Source organism: Dasypus novemcinctus, chromosome 12 (genome assembly GCF_030445035.2).
Source record: "Dasypus novemcinctus isolate mDasNov1 chromosome 12, mDasNov1.1.hap2, whole genome shotgun sequence".
In the NCBI taxonomy this organism is placed as follows: domain Eukaryota; kingdom Metazoa; phylum Chordata; class Mammalia; order Cingulata; family Dasypodidae; genus Dasypus; species Dasypus novemcinctus.
Window position 1 is genome coordinate 93,726,285 of NC_080684.1, and position 21,521 is coordinate 93,747,805.

General features: G+C 42.7%; 1 protein-coding gene across 3 annotated transcripts in view; it reads right to left on the reverse strand.

Moving 5' to 3' along the window:
• LARGE1 (LARGE xylosyl- and glucuronyltransferase 1) overlaps positions 1-21,521 on the reverse strand; it is a 588,869-nt gene that overhangs the window by 290,554 nt on the left and 276,794 nt on the right. For all 3 annotated transcript variants that reach the window (XM_058308687.2, XM_058308686.2, XM_058308685.2), the window contains exon 5: positions 14,956-15,079. In XM_058308687.2, the coding sequence (XP_058164670.1) occupies positions 14,956-15,079 (124 nt within the window). The remainder of the gene's footprint in view (positions 1-14,955; positions 15,080-21,521) is intronic.

Consider the following 21,521-nt stretch of genomic DNA (forward strand, 5'->3'; position numbering starts at 1 on the left):
TTTGTCACATGTATCAGAGCAGCATTCCTTTGTATAGCTGAATAATATTCAATTGAAAGTATATATCACATTTATCCATTTCTTCAGTTGATGGACACTTGGGCTGTTTCCAATTCCTGGCAATTGTGAATAATGCTGCTATGAAAAAACACGACTTTCAACGCTGCTCTATAATGCAAGAGCAAGCAGTGGAAAGAAACATGTTATCTTTGAAGAGCAAAAATCTTCCTACAGCCTTTCACTGTAATAATAAATGTCTAAATATAAACGGGACCAGCTTTTCAAAACTTAATGATTTCAGTCTTCTGCTTTTAAAAAAATATGTTTTTCTTAATTCAAGGATTTCTCTTAACTTTATTTCCTTCGTGCTTTCCTTAGGTCCATGATGCTGTGCTTAAGTTACTAAATGGAATGTGAGATTCACTTATCATCACCCTTTGTATTTTAATAATGAAAGCACTGAAGAATATTAAAACATCTCCAGGGGCAGCTTTGGACACATCCCATAAACTTTAGTATGAAATGTTTCCATTTTTCTGTTTTCAAAATAGGCTATCATGTTACTTTTTATTTCCTTTTTGATTAAGTAAGCATTTAGGAAAATTCTTCACCTTCCACTAATCTCATTTACAAGAATATTGAATCTCCTATTTAATTTTGTTTCTGATATGTAGTTTTATTGCATTTTGGTCAAGGGTGGGAGATAGGTCATTTTTATGGGGTAGTTACTTAAGTTTTCCATGCCTTATTATGTCATCAATTTATATAATTACTTCATAAACACTTAAAAATCTACTTTTTTCTCTTTAATGGATGTTAAGCTTTTATATCTATTGATATTGATTATATTTTTAAAATTATTTTTGTCATTAGTAATATAATTTGCCTTTTCAGTGGCTGAAATTCTCCCAAAAATGCCCTATAATTTCCATCCACTTTTGCTTTATACATTTGGAATAACTTAGCTACAATATCCTCTTATGGATAATGTGTTTGTCAATTTAAAATTATAATTTCAATTTAAAATGTAATTAAATATACTTCAATATATTTGAATTAGTGTGAAATTAACACATCACACCATATCTGTCCCCGTATGCCTGAGACATCCCATTATAAATTCTATTTTTAAACTTTATAGTCTTATTTTTGGTGTGTGGTTTTTTTTTAAACATTTATTTATTTATTTCTCTCCCCCTACCCCAGTTGTCTGTTCTCTGTGTCTATTTGCTGCATTTTCTTTGTCCGCTTCTGTTGTCAGTGGCATGGGAATCTGTGTTTCTTTTTGTTGCGTCATCTTGTTGTGTCAGCTCTCTGTGTGTGCGGCACCATTCCTGGGCAGGCTGCACTTTCTTTCGCACTGGGCGGCTCTCCTTACAGGGCGCACTCCTTGCACGTGGGGCTCCCATATGCGGGGGACACCCCTGCGTGGCAGGGCACTTCTTGCGCACATCAGCACTGCGCATGGGTCAGCCCCATACAGATCAAAGAGGCCCGGGGTTTGAACCGTGGACCTCCCATGTGGTAGATGGATGCCCTAACCCCTGGCCAAGTCCGCCCCCTGGTGTTTTTCTTGAAGAGAGTACATACTTGAGGTACTGCTGCTTAAGCAGAGATTTTAGATGGCAACAGGAGATTTTAAAACATTTATTAAAATAACTGATGTATGGCTTACCTTCTGTAATAGTACTTTTACATATTATTTTCAGTTACATGGAGAAAAATTTACATGTCACCTTCTTTAAAACTGTAATTGAATTTAAGAAAGGTAAACACTTATTAAAAAGAATTCCACCATCTCCAAAAATTTCCTCATGCCTCTTTGAAGGCAATCCTCTTCCTACCACCCTCTACCCCTGAGCAGCTTCTGATCTGCTTTCTAGAATGTCACATGAATGGAATCATGCAGCCATGGTCTTCTGTGCCTGACTTCTTCTTTTACTTAGCAAAATACTTTCAAGATTATACACATTGTTGCATGTATCATTAGCTCCTTCTTTTATTACTGCTGAGAAACATTCCATTGAATGGATATACCACAATTTGTTTACCAGATCTCCGGCTAATGAACATTTGAGTCATTTCTTATTTTTGGATGTTATGAAGCTACTATGAATACTCATATGCAAGTTTTTTGTGTGCACATGTTTTCATTTCCTTTGAATAAGTATCTAGGAATGGGACTAGAGGGGCATATTGTAAGTGTACATTTAACTTTTTAAGAAATTATAAAATTATTTTCCAAAGTGATTGAACTGTTTTAAACTTCCACGAGCAGTGTATGAAAGTTCCAGCTGTTTCACATCCTCACTGAAGCTCCATGGCAGTATTTTCAGCTTTAGCCATTGTAGTGGGTATGAAGTTGGCATCTCAGGTTATTCTTAATTTGCATTTCTCTTACGACTAACGTTGTTGAGCATTTTTTAATGGGTTCATTAATGATTTTTGAAGCTCAAAAGTTTTCAATTTAGAGGAACTCCAATTTAGCAGTAAGTTTTTTTTTGCTTTAGTTCATGTCTTAAATCACTGCCTAACCTAAGGTTACTAAAGTTTTCTCCTCTGTTTTCTTCTAGAAGTTTTATAGTGTTAGCTCATACAATTAGGTTAAGGTCCATTTCAAGTTCTGTTTTAGTTTTTTTTAATTAAAAAAAATTTTTTTAGGCATCAGGGATTGCACTGGAACCTTGTATGTGGGAAGCTAGAGCTCATCCACCGATCCACATCGACTTCCTGAGTTGGTTTTATTCATTTGCTTAGTTGTTTTGTTTGTTTGTTCTTTTTCTCAGGAGGCACCGGAAACTGAACCCAGGACCTCACATATGGGAGGCAAGAGCTCAACCACTTGAGCCACATCTGCTCCCCAAGTTTATTTTTGTATATTGTACATTGGTATCCAATGTTATAGAATAACTTTTTCTTTCCCATTTTCTTTACCTCCTATTGACATTGTTTCATTTGCAATAATCATCTCCAATATCTTAGAAGTTATAAGTCCATTTATAACTTTACCAATGGTGACCTTTAAAGCATTGTAAAAACATCATACTTTCTTAATCCCTAATGATCCAAGTCAAGGGTTAAAAAAATATCACTTAACACAAGAAAGTTAACTTTTAATCCAACTCACATTTCCCAGGCTGTTGTAAAATTACTGTTAACAGGAGGTCATTTGTATATATTTTCAAAAACAACCTTTGGTACTTTCATTCAGCTATGTAACCAATGTAGAACAATTATTTATGGTTCATTTAATATGTAATTTCCTTTTAGAACAACATCTTTTCATTCTTAAATAATCATTTTGATTATTCTTTTGGTTGGCTGGCAAATGACCTAGGATAGTTTTTTAAGGAATGTACACTGGTATATAATTTCTGAGCTATTACATAGCATATAATTTCTTTTTGGTGCCTTTATATATGAGAGAACTTGGCTCATATTCTTGGGTCTCTACCTTTTTTTGTTCAAAATTCTGCAGACATTTTATGTGGACATTTATTATTATACTGGAAAGCTGTGGTAGATATGTTTTTTTAAGATTTATTTATTTTATCCCACATTTACAGTCGCTCTCTACTCTGTGTCTGCTCATCTTCTCTTGAGAAGCACCAGGAACTAAATCTGGGACCTCCCATGTGGAAGAGAGGTGCGCAATCACCTGAGCCACCTCAGCCCCCTGGTTTGTTGTGTCTCTTTTATTGTGTCATGTTGTTGCGTCAGCTAGCTGTGCTTGCCCACCGCACCAGCTCACATTCTCCAGGAGGCACCAGGGACCGAACTTGGGACCTCCCATGTGGTAGGCAGAAGCCCAATTGCTTGAGCCACATCCACTTCCCTGTGGTAGGTTTTTGTTCTGTGAAGATAATGTATTTCTCTCCACCTCTTGCCCTTGCATTATAAAGCAGTGTTAAAAGTCATGCTTTAGACCTGGTTTGGAGCCACCAACTCCATAGCGGCTACTGAGCATTTGAAATGCAGCTAGTTCAAGTGAAATGGGTTGTAAGTGAAAAATGTACCAGAGCCCAAAGCTTTAGTATGGAAAAAAGAACATAAAGTAACACTGACAAGTTTTAAAATATGGATTATATGTTGAAATGATTATATTTTGGATATACTGGATTATATATATACTGAAATAAAATGCATTAGTAAAATTCACTTCACTAGTTTCCCTTACAAGTTTCTGAAATGTGACTAATAGGAAATTTAAAATTACACGTGGCCCACAATATATTTCTATCAACAGCACTACTCATGAGTCAGACTATGTGGATTCATATTTTGGTTCTACAATGCATTAACTATATGATTTGAGGAAGTTTCTTTTTATAAGCTTCAGTTTTCTCACCTGGAAATAAGTGAAAATAATTATAGTCGCCTCAAGGCTTATTGTGGGAACAAAATAAGATTATGCATATAAAGCACTTAGCACACCGCAGGCACATAATCAATTCTTATTAATGAGAGCTATTACTGTTCTTAAAGGAAGGACTGTGTTTTTTAAAATCCTTGTAATTCAAATATTTTTCTAGGATATACCTACATACGGGCAAACTTATTACTGATTTTACCTGTATTGGAGGGGTCCCTTTTGATATGCATAGAATTATTTTCAGCTCTAGGAAATTTTTCTTGGATTTCATCATCCTAAGAATGAACCATCTAACATCCTGGCCTTAAAGAGCCTGGAGCTCCTAATTCTCGGGAACTTTTCACCACACCACCACATCTACTCCATCCCAGAGTCAAATGCCAAAACAAAAAAGAGGAAAAATAAGAAAAAAAAAAAAGTACCTCAAGTACCTCATTTAAAATACTGAACTCTCTTACCTTTAATTCTCCAAATTCAAGCCTTTCATCCTTTGAAAACATCTGACCAAGGACTCCCATTCCCTCTTCAAAAATATCTTAATCCCATCTTAATTTCCAGTTCAGTCAGCCCATCATTTTTTCACTATCCACCAGATACTTCTGGACTTCCTTCCTTCATCCCTCTCTCCCTCCTTTTTTTGTCTAGCTTATATACCAAAGTCCATCATTATAACTATGCTCTCGAGTCAATGGAATTGTTTAACTTTATTTTTTCTTTTAAAAGATTTATTTTATTTCTCCCCTCCCTCATTCCCCCCATTGTCTGATCTCTGTGTCCATTCACTGTGTGTTCTTCTGTGTCAGCTCGTATTCTAATTAGGTGGCTCTGGGAACCGATCATGGGACCTTCCGGAGTAGGAGAGAGGTGATTACTCTCTTGCACTACCTCAGCTCCCCTATTCTGCTACAACTTCTTATTTTCTCTCCTCTGTGTCTCTTGTTGCATCACCTTGCTGCGGATGGCTCACCACATTGGCCGGCACTCCTGCACGGACTGGCATTACCATGCAGGGCGGCACTCCTGCACAGGGCTGCATTCCCGCATGGGTGGGCACTCCACGCAGGCCAGCTTGCCTTCACCAGGAGGCCCTGGGCATCGAACTCTGGACCTCCTATATGGTAGATGGGAGCCCAGTTGATTGAGCCACATTCATTTCCCAAACTTTAGTTTTTGATAAATAAGATTTGTGGTAAAAGACAATACCACTGTATTGATTGGCAGAAGCACTACATTTTAGTATCAAAGAACCTGATTAATAGAATGACTTCTGGCAAATTCTTTATTAAGGAAATGAAGAAAACATGTGTCCTTCCTATAGCATGGTGTTATTGAGAGTATTTAATGAAATAAGGAACAGGAATGAGGAGAACAGAGATGGAGGACAGAGACAAATGGAGCACATTCAAGTGAGCAACAAGGACAGAGTCGTGTGCTGGAAACCATTTATTACACAAACAGGTCAGAAGATATATTTAAGTGACTCCAGGCCCTGCCACCATTTGGGGAAAGGGTGAAAAAAATGGTCAGTGATTGGTGAGACAAAGAGAGGACTTGGCAGGTAAGCAAGGTCTACAAACAATGAGGCAATTGACTCTGCCTAGCTCCACAGTAGAGAACAAGCATTTGTTGGGGTTCACTATTGGTATGTTTTGTTGTAAGAGGGAATGGTGATGAAAATTGAAGACCCTCCCCTCCAGTTTCTCACTGTTCAACGGGGAAGGCAGATGAGTGAACAGACAATGACACATATGCTTGCATTGGGTTATTATTAATACTCAGGGTCAATGGGGGGAAGCAAAAAAGTTGAAGATTTGAGTAGAGCATAAGGGCAAGTATTTCTAATACAGTTGCTAAATACAGAACAAGTTCCTTTGGGAGGTAATGATCTACTTCTGGAAGTATTCAAAAGCAGAAGATTAATGACCACTTGTAAAGAATATTATAGAAGAAAACGGAAGACTATGCCAAATGACTGTCAAATGCCTTCCTAACTAAGATTCTTAAAAGGGAAAGACCCATTCTTTAGGACACTGTTATATAGAGAAACATTTGCCTGGGTATAAAGTAACTTACACAGCTGACACAGGCAGGGTCTTTTCTAAAGCAGATTAGGGTTTCTGTTGGTTGTCTACAATTGTCCGTGCACAGTATTTAGCAACCAAAGACCAGACGTTTGCAATCAGAAAGGTATGTGTGCAAATGCACTACACTTGTTGATGTCCTTCCCATGATCTCGCCATTACCATGTGAGAGAGATAAGCTCTCTCTGAAAGTAAAATCAGAGGACAAATGCCAGAGGGGCATTGCTGACCTTATAGACCCAGCCCTTATATACAGAAGCCACATGCATAATCCAGGAACCAGTAAGGCAATAAAGAAAAAGGGCAAATAGCAACTTTCCCAGAACTAGAAATAATATTTAACTGCAGGGAAGCAGATGTGGCTCAAGTGACAGAGCTTCTGCCTCCCATGGGGCCTCCTGGTGAAAAAGAAGAAGAGAAAGCGTACCCGCATGGCAAGCCCATAGCCTGTATGGTGAGCCAGTGCCTGCACGAATGCCCACATGGTGAGTCAGTGCCCTGCGCAAGTGAGTCACACAGAAGATGATGACGCATCAAGAGAGGCAAGGGGAGAATCAAGGTAAAGCACAGCAGAAACCAGGAACTGAGGTGGCAAAATTGACAGGGAACCGCTCTCCCCATCTGAGGTCTCCCGCATTGAATCCTGGTGAATCCTAGAGGAGAAAGATGAGAAGAGAAGACAACACAGACAGCAAAAACAGCAAGGTGGGAGGAGGGGAAGGGGGCGGGGAATAAATAAATAAATCTTAAAAAAAAAATTTAACTTCAGCCAACACTCCTACAAAGAGTCAGTCTAAAATAGAAGGAACAGAACAGGAGCATAAATCCACCAACTCTTCTAGAAAAACAAGCCAAAATGTGTACCTCGGATAAGAGATCAATAGTCATTTGTTCCTCTGTTTTAGGGAACAAGGGGTTGACATGGTGGATTTGTATAAGAAAATGAGATTTAAGAGGTTTATTATATTCATCTTCATCTACATGTAAGGGTTCCATCTTAGGGGGCGGTAAAGGAAATAGAATTTGTTGAGTGCCTACTATATGCCTACAAGACCTCATTTAACTGCATTTAATATTCACCAATAAGGAGAACTAGAGCTACCAAATTTGATATACTATTAAGCTCTGCATGTTGCTCTGGGTATTGCCGTGTTGGTAGTGAAACTGGATAAGGCAATTCAGGAGACCACACAAACCTCACTTCACTTCTTGTTTTTCTCCAGGGTGCCTGAGAGCAGATGGTGCCATCTACAAGACAAGTGCTAGGTCTTCCATCTTTCCTATGCAGGCCACGTCTTACTGGAACTGCTCCAGCCCTACAGAGGTATGGTCAGCACTTGATGCTCAGTCACTGCCGTGTGATCTCATTGAACTGTATCCTAGCCCTGGCAATCAGAAAAACTAGACCCAAGTTTAGAAAGCGGAATATGTTGGAGTGAAGGACTCTGATATCCAGACTCTTCCAAAAATTGTACTGACATCTTGGGCAATTTGCTTGCCCCTCTGACCTTACCCAGGAAAAAAAAAGAAGGATGAGTATTAGGCTTTCTTCCAACCTTGAGATACTACCATTTCATGTTCTCGGCAGTCCTTTCTATCTGAAAATGTCTATCGTTCAGGAAGCACGTCTTCCTAGGAAACAGACAGGGTAGGCAGTAGTTTATCCACCTCCCTAGTGAGAGGAACAATAGAAGTTTGCCTCCCAAAGGACTGCAGGGTGCTGAAAGATTGCAGTTATCTAAAGAGAGCCTCAGTGATACTATATAGAGACCAGTACAAAGGCAATTAAGCATGGGTAGGAAGCCAATTTTTAGAGTCAACCATCAATATTTTCTGTAACCAGGGGCCAGAATTCCACTTCAAGATCTTTCTGATGTTGCTAATGAGCATGCATCAGAGCTGAAAGAAAAGGAGATGAATTAGGGCCCCCAGCTAGACTGGTGAATCATGAAACAGTCACTGCCCCAGCCACATCCCTCCGCGAGCTCAGAATCATTCTCACCCCAGTGGTGGCATGGGGGTGAGTTTCTGGGCAAACTGGGGCAAGATCAAAGGCTGGCAGGCATGCGGGGCTTTGTCTGAAACCTGGCAAGAAATGTTCTGCAGCTATAAAGCACACTTTCTAGAGTGAAGACTGTTTAGCTCAGGACACGACCCTGGATGTGAGGGACACAGCCATCCCCAACCTGAGCAGCATCGTTAGGCTGGTGCGCTTTTATCTCCTGCAGGAAGCTCCGTCCCCAGCAGGCCTCTAAAGGGAGGCTTCATGCTTAACACATTTGTTCTTCAGGAACAGCCTGGAAAGGAACACCATGGAGAGTGTAGAGGGTCCTTATCTAGACACAATTACAGTACCTTAGCTGAAAACCAGGCCCGAAAGAGAGAAACGCAAGAGGGGAGGAAGAGCATGGGCTATAGAGTAGGACTGTCCTAGGTGTCAATCCTGGCTCTGCCACTGGCTACCAGTGAGACCTGGGGTTAGTTATCTAACCTCCCTAAACCTCAGTTTCCTTACCTGTACAATGGGGATAACAGTATGACCTATTTCACAGAGGTGTTGTAAGAATTCCACGAGATGATTAGAAACTAAATAAGTATTCCATAAATAATAGATTTCAGACAGTAATCCACGTGGTTCAAAGTCACAGAGGAGTTCTAAATTCCGTTCTAACTTCTCAGGGGCTCCTTCTTCCCCCAGTGCTCCCCAGTGGCTGCAGCTCATGTCTTCCTCGCATCCCATCTGTGTATACTGAATCCCTACGAGATCTCCTACCATTTCATTTGGAAAGGAAAAAGGCAAATTTCAGCCTTGGCATTTATTAGCTGCCTGATCTTAGGCAAATACTCTTCAACCCTATGCTTTGATTTATGAATTATCTATGAACTAGAAGTAATAAAACCTCTTTCCACCCGACAGAGTTATCGTGAAAAGTGAATGACAGCACGTGGCCATCTATAAAGCGCTACACAAAAACAAGTTCTGCTCCCCTCCTGGGCTGAAGGGGTTGCCTGCCTTGAGGAGTTCAGAGAACAAAGATATGCTCAGAGGCCTGGCAGCCTGTTGATATGGGGCCTCGGAGGCCGGAAACGAATGGGCCCATGTAAACATCAGGAAAACCAATGAGCGTTTCACAGGCCACCAAGATCAGCAGGCTGAATGATCACTATTTGCAAATCCACACTAATTGGTCATTACAGAGAGAAATGTACCAGTCCATCGCGAATTTCCCACAGTTCCTTTTTAATCATGCACCGATCCCTCATCAATTTCCTTCTGCCTTAATCCCCCATTCTCCAGCGCTAGCAGACATAATAAGGAGCCCCGAGGAACATTTCCAAGAAATGCCATTTCCAACAGCTGCACAGGGCGATTTCTCAGAGTCGTTATCAGGGGAGGCTAGTGTGCAGGCCCCGGCGGACGTGACTCCTGAACACGACTGCAGAACACAGCCCGAGCCCATTTCTCTCTGGCTCCTCCTCCCATGTCATCCACTGCACGGTGCTTTAAAGTACTCCCCTCCTGGTGTACTTGTCATGGGAAGACCTTTCTTGCCTGCCCCAGGGTTGCCCTGGAACTTTAGGTGGGCTGGGACAGATGGAGCAACCTTCCTTGTGTCACTGCAGGGTCACTTGCCAACAAATGCCTGGCTGCCCGCCCACGCCTAGCTTCAGGAAGGCGGTGGCCTTCAGCGATGATCAGGAAGCCCTTTCCTATCGGCTTTATTACTCTCAGGCACCCAGTGCTGAACTGATGATGCACAGTTCACTCAGCAAACATTTTTACAGGCCAGGTGCTATGGACAGAATGGTAATGAAAACAGGCATGGTCCCTATCCTTCTGGAGCGGACAGTCTAGAGGAGTGGCAGAGGGTCATGCCTCATCACACAAAAGAATGAACAGTGCAGTACGTGGTGTACGTAAAGAAGAGGTGGACATGATACTATGAGAACGTGTAGCAAAGGAGCCCATGAGACGAGGGCAGCGAACGCTTCCCTGAGTAAATGCAGCTTAAGCAGAAGGACTTGGAATTAATTAGCAAGGGGTAAAGGAAGGAAATGGGGCAAGAGGGGGTTCTGAAACTTTTTTGTTCCAAGGACCCCTGTGCCAGTCAGGTGAAATGAATATTACTGTAATTTATTTACTGCATACGCTCATAAGTGAAGGAAATGCTAGATTTCAGTTAGAGGTCAGAGAAAATAAAGACACTAAGTTGACTTTTTTCAATTCAAGCTCATGCACGCCCTGAGATCTTTGCACCCTCGGACCCCGGGTTGAGAACCCCTGGTTTAACAGGCAGAAGTGACCTGTGTCAAGACATCTGATGGAGGGAAGGAGCAGAGCACACGTGAAGAACTGGCGAATGGCAAGGGGCAGAGTGACGGAAGGTGAAGAGGGAAGGAGGCAGGACCCGGCTGTGCTGGGAAGGGCGACTCTTGAGGACCCCGGTCTCCAGCTTAACAGTGATGGAAAACCACCGGACGGCTTTACGCCAGGGAAATGGCCTAACATGATGGGGCACGGTTTTTTGGAAAACCGACTGCAGTGGGTTAAATCGTGGCCCTGAAAAGATGTCTAAATCCTAATCCCTGGATCTGTGAGTACGACCTTATTTGGAAGAAGGGTCTTTGCAGACATAATAAATTTTAGGCTCTCCAGATGAGCTCGTCCTGGATTAACCAGCTGGGCCCTCAATCCAGGGCGAGCATCCTCACAAGAAAAGATGACAACACAGACACGCGGGGCGGAAGGCCATGTGAGGACAGGGGCAGGGAATGGAGTGATGCAGACCCACGCCAAGGACCACCTGGAGCCAGCAGGGCTGGACGAGCCCGGGGGGCTTCCAGTTCCCCCAAGCCCTTGGAGGCGCACGGCCTGCCGACACCTCGATTTTGGATCAATGGTCTCCACATCGGTCAGAGAATGAATTTCTGTTGTTTTAAGCCACTCGGTTTGTGGTCAGCTCGGTAGGGCAGCTCTAAGAAACGAATGCACAGACGCTTGCTGATAACAGAGACGAGAACAGAGGTAGGCCTATACAGGGAGGGGGCTAGTGTGGAAAGAAATCGCCACTGTGCTGGGGAAAGATTGGAAGCTGGGACTGGGGTGGTGGCAGGGGGATGGAGAAGGCGGGGCCGCGGTGTTTAGGAAGCAGGTAAGGGAACGGGACACATCCAAGATGAACTCTCGGGTCCTGGGTGAGCAGCTACGGGGAGGGTGGTGGTACAAGCCAGGAGAGGATCACGCTGGGGGAGGGGGACCGGTCACAGTTTTGGGTTTGTTGAGCTGGATTATGCAAAACTTACTACTTCTGCTATCATTGATATTATTTTATTGTTATGGAAAACTTGTACTACACAAAATGCATTCATAGTCATTGTCCTTCCTGGACTCTGACAATCCCCTCATGGAATACAGGGCTATGAGAGGCACGAGTTTAACAGGTAGGGCCCTTAATTGCAGATGTTAAGGACCTTATACAGGGGTAGGCAGTGGTAGAGACAGGGCTGGATGACACGACTGCAGAGGCAGGATTGTTTCCAGCATATTGGAGTGTATTTTTTTTAATTCCCCCCCTTTCGGCTTTTTGCTTGCTGTCTGCTTTCTGTGTCTGTATTTATTTTTATTTATTTATCGCCTCCCCTTGTGGCTTGCTTGCTGTCTGCTCTGTGTCCATTCATTGCGCGTTCTTCGGTGATTTTGCTTGTCTCGCTTTCTGTTGCGTCACCTTGCTGAGTTGGCGTTTGCGGGCCGGGTGGCACTCTGCGGCATATGGGCAAGCCTGCCTTTACAAGGAGGCCCTGGGATGCAAACCCAGGTTCTCCCATATGGTAGATGGGAGCCCAACTGATTGAGCCACAGCAGCTTCCCTATTAGAGTGTATTTTTTTTAAATATATTATTTTTAAGCCATGAAATCCTCAATTCAAATGGACAAAAATCCAATATGTAAAACAATGAACAACAGGTCAGCCTGGATTAAAATGGGCATGGGGGTTGGGGAGGGGGGGAGCCCTCCCTTTCCCACCCCTTTCATATAAGGCCAGAGGTACCGCATGTTAGTCCTGGGGCTCCCAGGGGCAATTACAGCCCGTGGCCTGCACTCATCAACCTCCCAACTACAACGGATTTCCTAACAGGGCACACACATATCAATAGGGTTTGTTTTTTTTTAGATTTATTTTATTTACTTCTTGCTGCCCCCTCCCCCCCGCCATTGTTTGCACTCACTGTCTGCTGTCTCTCTGCTCTCTGTCTGCTTTTTTTTTTTTAGGAGGCACCAGGAACTGAACCCATGGGAGATGCCCAATCACTTCAGTCACAACTGCTCCCTGCTTGTTGTGTCTTGCATGTTTTCCTCATTGCATCATCTCATTGGGTCATCTTGCTGCATCAGCTCACCACACTAGCCCACTGCATCAGCTCACTGTCCTGCTTGTCTTCTTTAGGAGGCACCAGGAACTGAACTAGGGACCTCCCATATGTAAGTAGGCACCCAACTGCTTGAGTCACATCTGCTTCCCTCAATAGCATTTTAAATGCCCTGTTGTCTTGGCTGGAAAGGGGACTGGAGCACTTTCAAGAACCTGCTACCTTTCAGGCACTGCAGGATGATTTCCTTTCTAAAGCTGCAGACACTGCCCTAACCCATTTGACAGCTGAGAGAGCCAAGACTCAGAAACAAAGTCAAACAGTTCTTCAGTGGCAACCAGGATTTGAACCTGGGATGTTTTCAGCCACACTGTGTTTCCTGTGTTTCGATTTTAAAGTAAGTAGAGGGTGTAGACTTGAAAGGGACATAGCACAGAGTTGCCAAAAGAGGGGAGACCAATGGGGGGGGGGGGTTAGAAGCATCCTGCCGTGCCAGAGGCTGCCCCTCCTCTCCCACTGGTTTTCCCCAGGGTGTTGGCGCTAAGACCCTGGGAGACAGAATGGCTTGCTTTCACCTTAATTAGTGCAGCAATTTGCTAAATTTTGTTTTTCCCTTTTTAAGAGTGTTAATCAATTTTAGCTCAGAATAGATTGGAATGGCACGCAAATTACCACGACAATCCCCAAATGCTAAATTCTGAACATCCGATCAACCTCGGAGCCTGAAATATGTGAAAATCAAAAACTCCGGCCGGCATCTCTGTGCTTTATTTAAAATGTTATGGCTCTGAAATGAAAAGATAATGGCTTTATGAGGTTTGGAACAAGCAATTTGCCAGAATCAGCCTCATGCTTAGGTGTTTAGTCCTTCCCAAGGTGAATGGAGACAGACCATCAAGGTATTTCTGAAAGTTACATGTTCCCCTAATAGTAGCAATTTGTTAAATCCACAACCATTAGAGAATACCTACTATGCCTCGGAAATGCAAGAAAAAAAATAGGACATGTTCCCCATCCCATCTTAAGAAGATTCTAAACTAGAGCAGAAGACATGTAAGTGAATAGAAAGCTTCCCCCTGCCTGGAGAAGGCAGGGAAGATTCTCAGAGGCGGTGGCAATGCAGATAAGACAAGAAGGATAAGTAAGAGTTGAGACAAGATAAGTGGGAAGGGCATATCAGGTATAAGGACCAGCATAAGCAAAGGCTCAAGCATAGGAGAGAGGGCAGAGAGAACCAAGTGTAGTTTTGTAGAGCTAAGCTAACAGGGTACATTTATAGGAAGGCTAAGAAATGAGAGTGGGGCAGAGCTGAGGTCCAGAATATTCAGGACTTCTTAAGTCAGGCTGTGAAATCTTGATCTTGAGGCAAGCAAAATAGCACTACTACAGAAGGATTTTTAAGGAAGGGAATGACATGATCACATGTGTCTCATCTGGATGGAACCCTCTGGCCCAACATAATCCTTAATATTTATTCAATTCAGTCTTATTAAAAGGTATTTTCATATATTTTTGCATTTGAGCTTCCTAATAACCCTGTGAGGGTGGAATTATCATCAGTTTTTTACAGATGAGAAAACTGAAGCCAGAGGAGGTAGGTGATTTGCTTTGAGTCTCATGGCCAGTAAATGACAATACACAAATTCAAACCCAGTTCCATCAGAACCTGGGTGACAGAATTTTCTGTTTCTGGTTTGTAGCAGGCCAATGGTTTCTAAACTCTACAGAAGTTCCTGATGGCCAGAAAAGCCCAGATGAAAGTAATTCTGTGTTTACATAAATGGCTCCAATCATCAAATCAGACCCAGATGGCAAACTACCTCCTAATATCAGCTTTTCCTCACTCTTATTATGTCTACAGCATTTATTCATTCAACCTCAGTTGAATGAATAAATAAAGTAAACCAGTCCTTACTAGTGCAGCACCTGAAATACTAAACAGAATCACACTGTGTTAAAAGGAGCAAAGCTTCTGGAGACAAATCAAAATGGGTTGAAACCCCAGTTCTGGCAATCCTTGGACATTTTTGGTAGAGTGGAGGTTTCGGCCACACCTACAGTCTAGGAAACCACAAGCAAAGCAAGGCTGCCGGGTTGAGGGCACCAGGGAGGCGGCTCTCCACCCAGCCGTACCTTGAGCTCGTCCGCGTTGTAGAAGTCCACACGCACGGCAGGCACCATCCAGGTTTGGAAGAGCGTGGCCAGGATCTGCTCGGCGATGGTGTCGGCGATGAGGTGGAAGTGCAGGGGGTTCCGCCTGCGGGAAGCCAGGGCAAGGAGAGTCAGAAGGCAGAGGTCAGGCTTTTCAGTTCTGGCGGCAAAACACAAGAGTCTTACCAATTTATAATGAGTAGACAGCCTCTACCAGCAATTGTGAAAATAAACCAGGGACTTGACCAAGCCAGTGCTTACTGATGAGAATGTCCGGGCTGCGAAGGGGAGAAGGTATCTCCCCAAGCTCAGCATTTTACAGAGGTGACAGCTTAGTACCAGGCAGGGAAAATACCTGTGATACCCAAATCCACACCAGCCACCATCCCTGTTATGAGGACACATGTGTTTCAAAAATTTAAAGTAGAGCATGCTCTCAATGTGACCAGCCCTTTATATCTATCACCTGGGCATAGCATTAATGCAGAACTGCATCAACAGAGGGCCAAGACTTCAGACTGTGTGCAGCTGGCAAGATACATCGCACGCAGCACAACGCCCAGTGCTGTTTTCTGTTTGTGCTTCTCCCAAGGAAAACTGGACAGTAGAGAATGAGTCATCAGGGGTCCTGTTACTAAATATCAGCCTATCCTCCCTTTTAGTGTCTATAGCTTTTTTCATTCAACCTCAGTCAACCAGCCAATACTGGGTGGGGCAGCTCCCAAAATACAAAAGAGAATTATACAATGTTAAAGAGCAAAGTGTCTGGACTCAAAGTGAAATGGGTTAAAATCCCAGTTCTGACATTTATTCATGTGGACCTTGAACATGTCACAAACCCTCTGCACTGTTAATTCTGTAAACTAGGGCTATTCTGTGGATTAAATGAGATATAAGTGTCATGTATAATGGTAACATCAACAATAAACATAGACAGGATAATAATAGCAGTTATGCCTTAATGAAGGGCTCCCAGACACAAAGCAGTACTTCAATCAAGAACTACTACCATAAAAGGAGAAATGAGTTTATATGGCTACGAGTTTCTAAAAAAGAGTCTGGAGGCTGGCAGAAGGTTTGCCCTCATGCACAACTGAGCAGAGTCAGAGAGACAGATAAAGCAGATACAACCCCCAGATATTGGTTCCTTTGAGGGCTAAAGAGACCCATGGGAGTTATGGTCATGGCCGATGGGGTTAACTACCAGGGCAGATGGCCCCTCTTTGGAAATGGTGTTTATGTGTGATGAATCTGGACTCAGATGGGATCTCCCTTCATAAGACTTTCATGCTAATGTGCTGGAGGTGCAGTTAATGTTGGGGTTTAAGATATATTTAGGGGATTTGAATCTCTGGACTGACAATGTGATAGCCAGATCCTGAGCCTCAACAGACTCCAGCACCTACAATCTGATTTATTGGACTTACCACACTCAGCTAAGATGGAGGTGAAGAAGGACAACCACCACACCATGGAGCCTAGAGTGATTACAACTGAAAATGGGAGGATTGCATCCAGCATCCAGGTGGAATCTGAGCCTCCTCTTGACATAAAGGTGCAATGGACACAACCAATCCAGTGTCCACATAGAAGAGGTGGCATTGGATTGGGAAAAGTGGACATAATGGACAAAGGGTATGGGGAAAGGCAGGAAGAGATGAGAGGTGGAGGCGTCTTCGGGACATGGAGCTGCCCTGGATGGTGCTTCAGAGGTAATCACCGGACATTGTAAATCCTCACAGGGCCTACATGATGGAATAGAGGAGAGTATAGGCCATGATGTGAACCAATGTATATGAGGTGCAGAGGTGCCCAAAGATGTACTTACCAAATCCAATGGATGTGTCATGATGATGGGAACGAGTGTTGTTGGGGGGGGGGAGAGGGGGGGTGGGGGGGTGGGGTTGAATGGGACCTCACATATATATTTTTAATGTAATATTATTACAAAGTCAATAAAAAATAAAAAAATTAAAAAAAAAAAAAAAGAACTACTACCATAAATGCTATTATGCTATTAAAAATAACAATATAAATTGTAACACCATGAATGACCTATTAGAAATAGGTTCTGTGGGAAATCCAAAGATGAGAATGACCTGATTTCTGATTTTAAGGAGCTCAAACCATTCAGAGACAGATGACTCACAATGAAATATAATTCACAACTAAATATAGTAACCACTATAAAATAACACAAAATAAAATGGGAGTAAAGGAAAAAAAAAGAGTTTGATGAATGAAGATCCAACTAAGAACTAGTAAGCCCTAAGTACACATAAGACAGGATAGGGAATCCAAGTTGCTGTGTGTCTTCTCTGCTGAAGAGGAAGAGAGCAAAAAATAACTACATAAGAAAAGTTTATGGCATCTAACTGCACAGGTTGGAAGGACACAACTCCAGGGAGCCACCCCCACAGACTGGGTGCTACCAGAGTTGGGTGGTGCACAATGTGCACAACCATATGTGATGGTTCTGCAAAGAGAAGCACAAAAGCTACAGCAGTGTGAGGGCAGAAGAGACCACTTTCTGCCTGTGGAGAATCTGGGAAGTTTCCATAGAATCCAAGAAAACTGAACTGGGTTTCTGAATGGGAGAAGACAGAGGGCAGAGGAAGGCATTCCACAGGATGTATTAGACTAAGCAATGGGACAAAGGTGGGAGAGTGCGGGACATATCTAAGAAAAAACAACAGTCCCTTTGGGTGGATCATTTAAAAAAAACATTTATTGGATACCTACTATATGCCAGGAATGGGGATGGGGGACAAAAAGAAAAAAAAGTCAGAGGACACAGCTTTAACAGCAGGCTGAGCTGAGAATTCAAGATTTTATTGTCTAAGAGGAAGAGCCAGACAAGATTTAGAGGTTTAGCAGGCACCAAATAGAAGTGGTAATTCCGGAAGGCTAATCTGGTCTCAGAGCAGGACTGGCATGGGATAAGGCAGGAGGATGCTGCATGCATTCCTGTAAGGCTTTACCCTCCTAGGTCCTCCTTCCTCTGATGTATTTGAAGTGTCCCTCTGGAAGGGACAGCAAATACAGAAAGAAGCTTGCTTCACCTTTAGATCAGTGTTTGGTGTTTGCATTATCAAAGGGTGGTTAGTCTGACTCACTGTTTTCCCTCATTAGAAGAATTAAGAGTCCATTTGTTTGTCCCTGGAAGTGTGTAGGCACTCTCAGTCATCACATGCAGGCTAACCAGCAGGTCTCATCTTACTCCTGGGAGGCATTAACGCCTGGGAGAGGCACCATTAATGCTTCACTTTTGAAACCATCACAAGATTTTGGTATCATCTTGAGAATGTGGTTCCTATAAACTGCACTTCCCAGCATCCTTCTTTAAGGTCCACAAAACCATGGTGAAAGCACCTGAAAACATTACCCAGACGGTTCTTGTTACCTCGGTATAAGCCAGAATCTTCTAAGCTTTCCACTTGTAAATCCAACACTCATTCCGACGGTTCTACCTTAATATCCCACAGGTCCCGCGACATCAAAAAGGCCCCAATAACCACTTTCCGAACACCTCCAAGTTCAAGTTGCTAATTATTTACGGAGTGTTTGTTCAGTACCTATCTTTCCTCTAAAATGCAAACTCCATGGGGACAGAGGCTTTGTCATTCACTGCTGCATCCCAAGCATTCTGTGTCTGCTAGAACAATGCCTGGCATATTAAATAGGTCACATTTGTTCTGAATGACAACACTAATGAATAACTAAACCATTTTCAAAACAGAAATCATTTTGCCCTCTCCTGGTTCCTTACATGTTCTCTTTCCTGCACTCCCTGCATGGGTTAAAGATGCACCATTTAGTACTAGAGCTGCCAGAATTGTGCACATGGCCTGGGGCCCTGATCCCTTCCAACTCCCCTATACCCAATCAGCTGCCAAACCACGAGAGGCAAGTTAGCCTAATGGCTAGGAACTACAAGTCTGGAGCCAAATTGTTGAGCTTCTCATCTAGGGTCTGTCACAAATTAATGATGTGACCATGGGCAAGTTTTTTCATCTCTGAGTCTCTGTTTCTGAATCTGTAAAATGGGGATGATAATAATCATTCCTACCTCCTAGTTATTGTACGAATGATTGAGTTAAAACCTCTGAAGCACTTAAAACAGTGTGGTGTGTGGCAGGTAGTAGAGACTAAATAAATGCTTGCTATTCTTATTCTATCCAGCCTCCTCCATTGACACCTTTTGGATAAATTCACTTCTCCTTCCTCTGCCTCTGAAATTGCTCCCTCCAATATATCCTCCAGCCTGTAATTCCTGTGATCTCTCCAAAGTGATGACACAATCCCCAGCAAGCTGTATCGTGGGTAAGGCCCAGCATCCCCCACGGAGCTAACAGGACCTTCAATTATCTCTCCAAGCTCACGTCTTCCCACTCCCTCCTCAAGCCCTGCACCCCAGCCATTCTCTTCCCCACATCTTCACATGTCCAGGCCCTGCTCATCTTTCAGAAATAAACACAAATGCCACCTCCTCAGGGAGGTCCTCCATTATCATCCCATCCAAAGTGGCCCAGTCTCCCTCCCCAATCACTCTCTATCCCATTGCCCTGGTTGGCTTCTTCCAAACACTTATTCGTAATGAAAATCACTTGATTCACCTGTGGGGATTAGTTAAATGCCCATCTGTCTCCCACTCTTCAGTAGAATGTGAGTGGTCTAGGGAAGAGTTTCTCTACTTTCTTGTTTAATGTTATATTCCAGTGCTAGGAAAGTGCCTGGTCATGGGTTGCAGCTCCAGGGATTAGCCAAGCTCTCTTGAAGGCTTGTGATCATGTTGTTGCCTCTTTCCGTACCAGCTACACACTGCCTCACTAATTGCTTCTGGCCTTTAGCTCTCAATTTAGATACCATGATTTTGAAGAAGCTGTCTCACTGGGTCAGGTGCCCTTCTTAAATCCTCCCAGAGAATTCTGAGCTTAGCCCTTAACCTGCACTGCAACGGTCTGCTGACTTTTCACTTGTTAGTGCCCTGCTAGATGAAGTTGTGGCACTGAGGGCTGTATTTTGTTAATAATATTATTCCCAGCTCTTTGCACAGCTCCGTGTGTGTATAAAACTGCCCAGTGATTGTCTATTGAGAGAATGAACAAATGAATAATTATCCACAGAAATCCAGTGCCTTCACAGTTTGATACAATTATCTGGAAGCTATAAAGACCCTTAAAATTCTTTAATGGCCCATGGCAAAGACTGGTCATTTTCCCCAATATCTGTTTTTCCCTTTTTCCTTAGTACTAGAAATACGGATATTTAATCAAGAATTTGAGAATCCAGAATAGAGACCAAAATTTCCCAGCCTCCTTTCCAAATGGGTGACCACATTCTGGTCAATACCAAATGCTGGTGAGTATGCAGAGCAAAATGAGCTCTCACTCATTGCTGCTGGGAATACAAAAGGGTACATCCACTTTGGATAAGAGTCTAGCAGTTTTTTTACAATGCTAAACATAGCTTACCACACAATCCAGCAATCACACTCCTAGGTATTCATCGAATGGATTTGAAAACATGCCCATACAAAAACCTGCACCCAAATATTTATAGCATCTTTTTTCATAATCGTCAAGCTGAAAGTAACCAAGAAATTCCTCAATAGGTGAATGGATAAGCAAAATGTAGTACATCCACAAAATGGAGCATTATTCAATGATAAAAAGAAACGAGCTGTCAAGCTCTGAAAAGACATGGACGAACTTTAAGTGCATCCTGCTAAATGAAAGAAGCCACTCTGAAAAAGCTACATACTGTATGATTACAATTATATGACATTCTGGAAAAGGCAAAACTATAGAGACAGTAAAATGATTAATGGTTGCCAGGGATTCAGGGTTCAGATTGAATAGGTGATGCACAGGGGATTTTTAAGGGTGGTGAAACTATTCTGCATTATACAGTAATGGTGGATACATGACATTAGGCATTTGTCAAAACCCATAAAACTTTACAGCACAAAAGAGTGAAACTTAATGTATGCAAATAAAAAATAACTTGAGATATGGCAGGGCTGGGAGGTAGTTAGGATCCCCTGATGAATGCAGAGTAAGACAAAAGAATCTAAGGGTACTGCAAACGTACTGCAAATGTACAAATCAAGCTCACGGAAGGGGGTGGGATAAAATGGAGCTTACCTAAGTAACTTTAGAAATTAGTGGAGTCTGTAAGACTGAAGGCAAAAGAAATTATGCACAGCATTGTACTCTACTTGATGAAGTTGCATGCCCAAGTATGGGCTAGCAGTTTTGATACACACACATATATACACATACACATACATATACACATACACATACACATACAGTGTGGTAGTTTGAAGTTGTATGTACCCCAGAAAAACATGTTCTTAAAAATCTAATCCATTCCTGAACCTTTGGACAGAGTTACTTCATTTACGGTGTGGTCCAGCCCAGTCCAGATGGATTTTAATTCTATTACTGGAGACTTTATAAGTGGAATGAAATTCAGACAGAAACAGAGAAAGCCACGGAAGCAAGAAGCTGAAATTCAATGGAACCCAGAAGAGAACGGAGAGG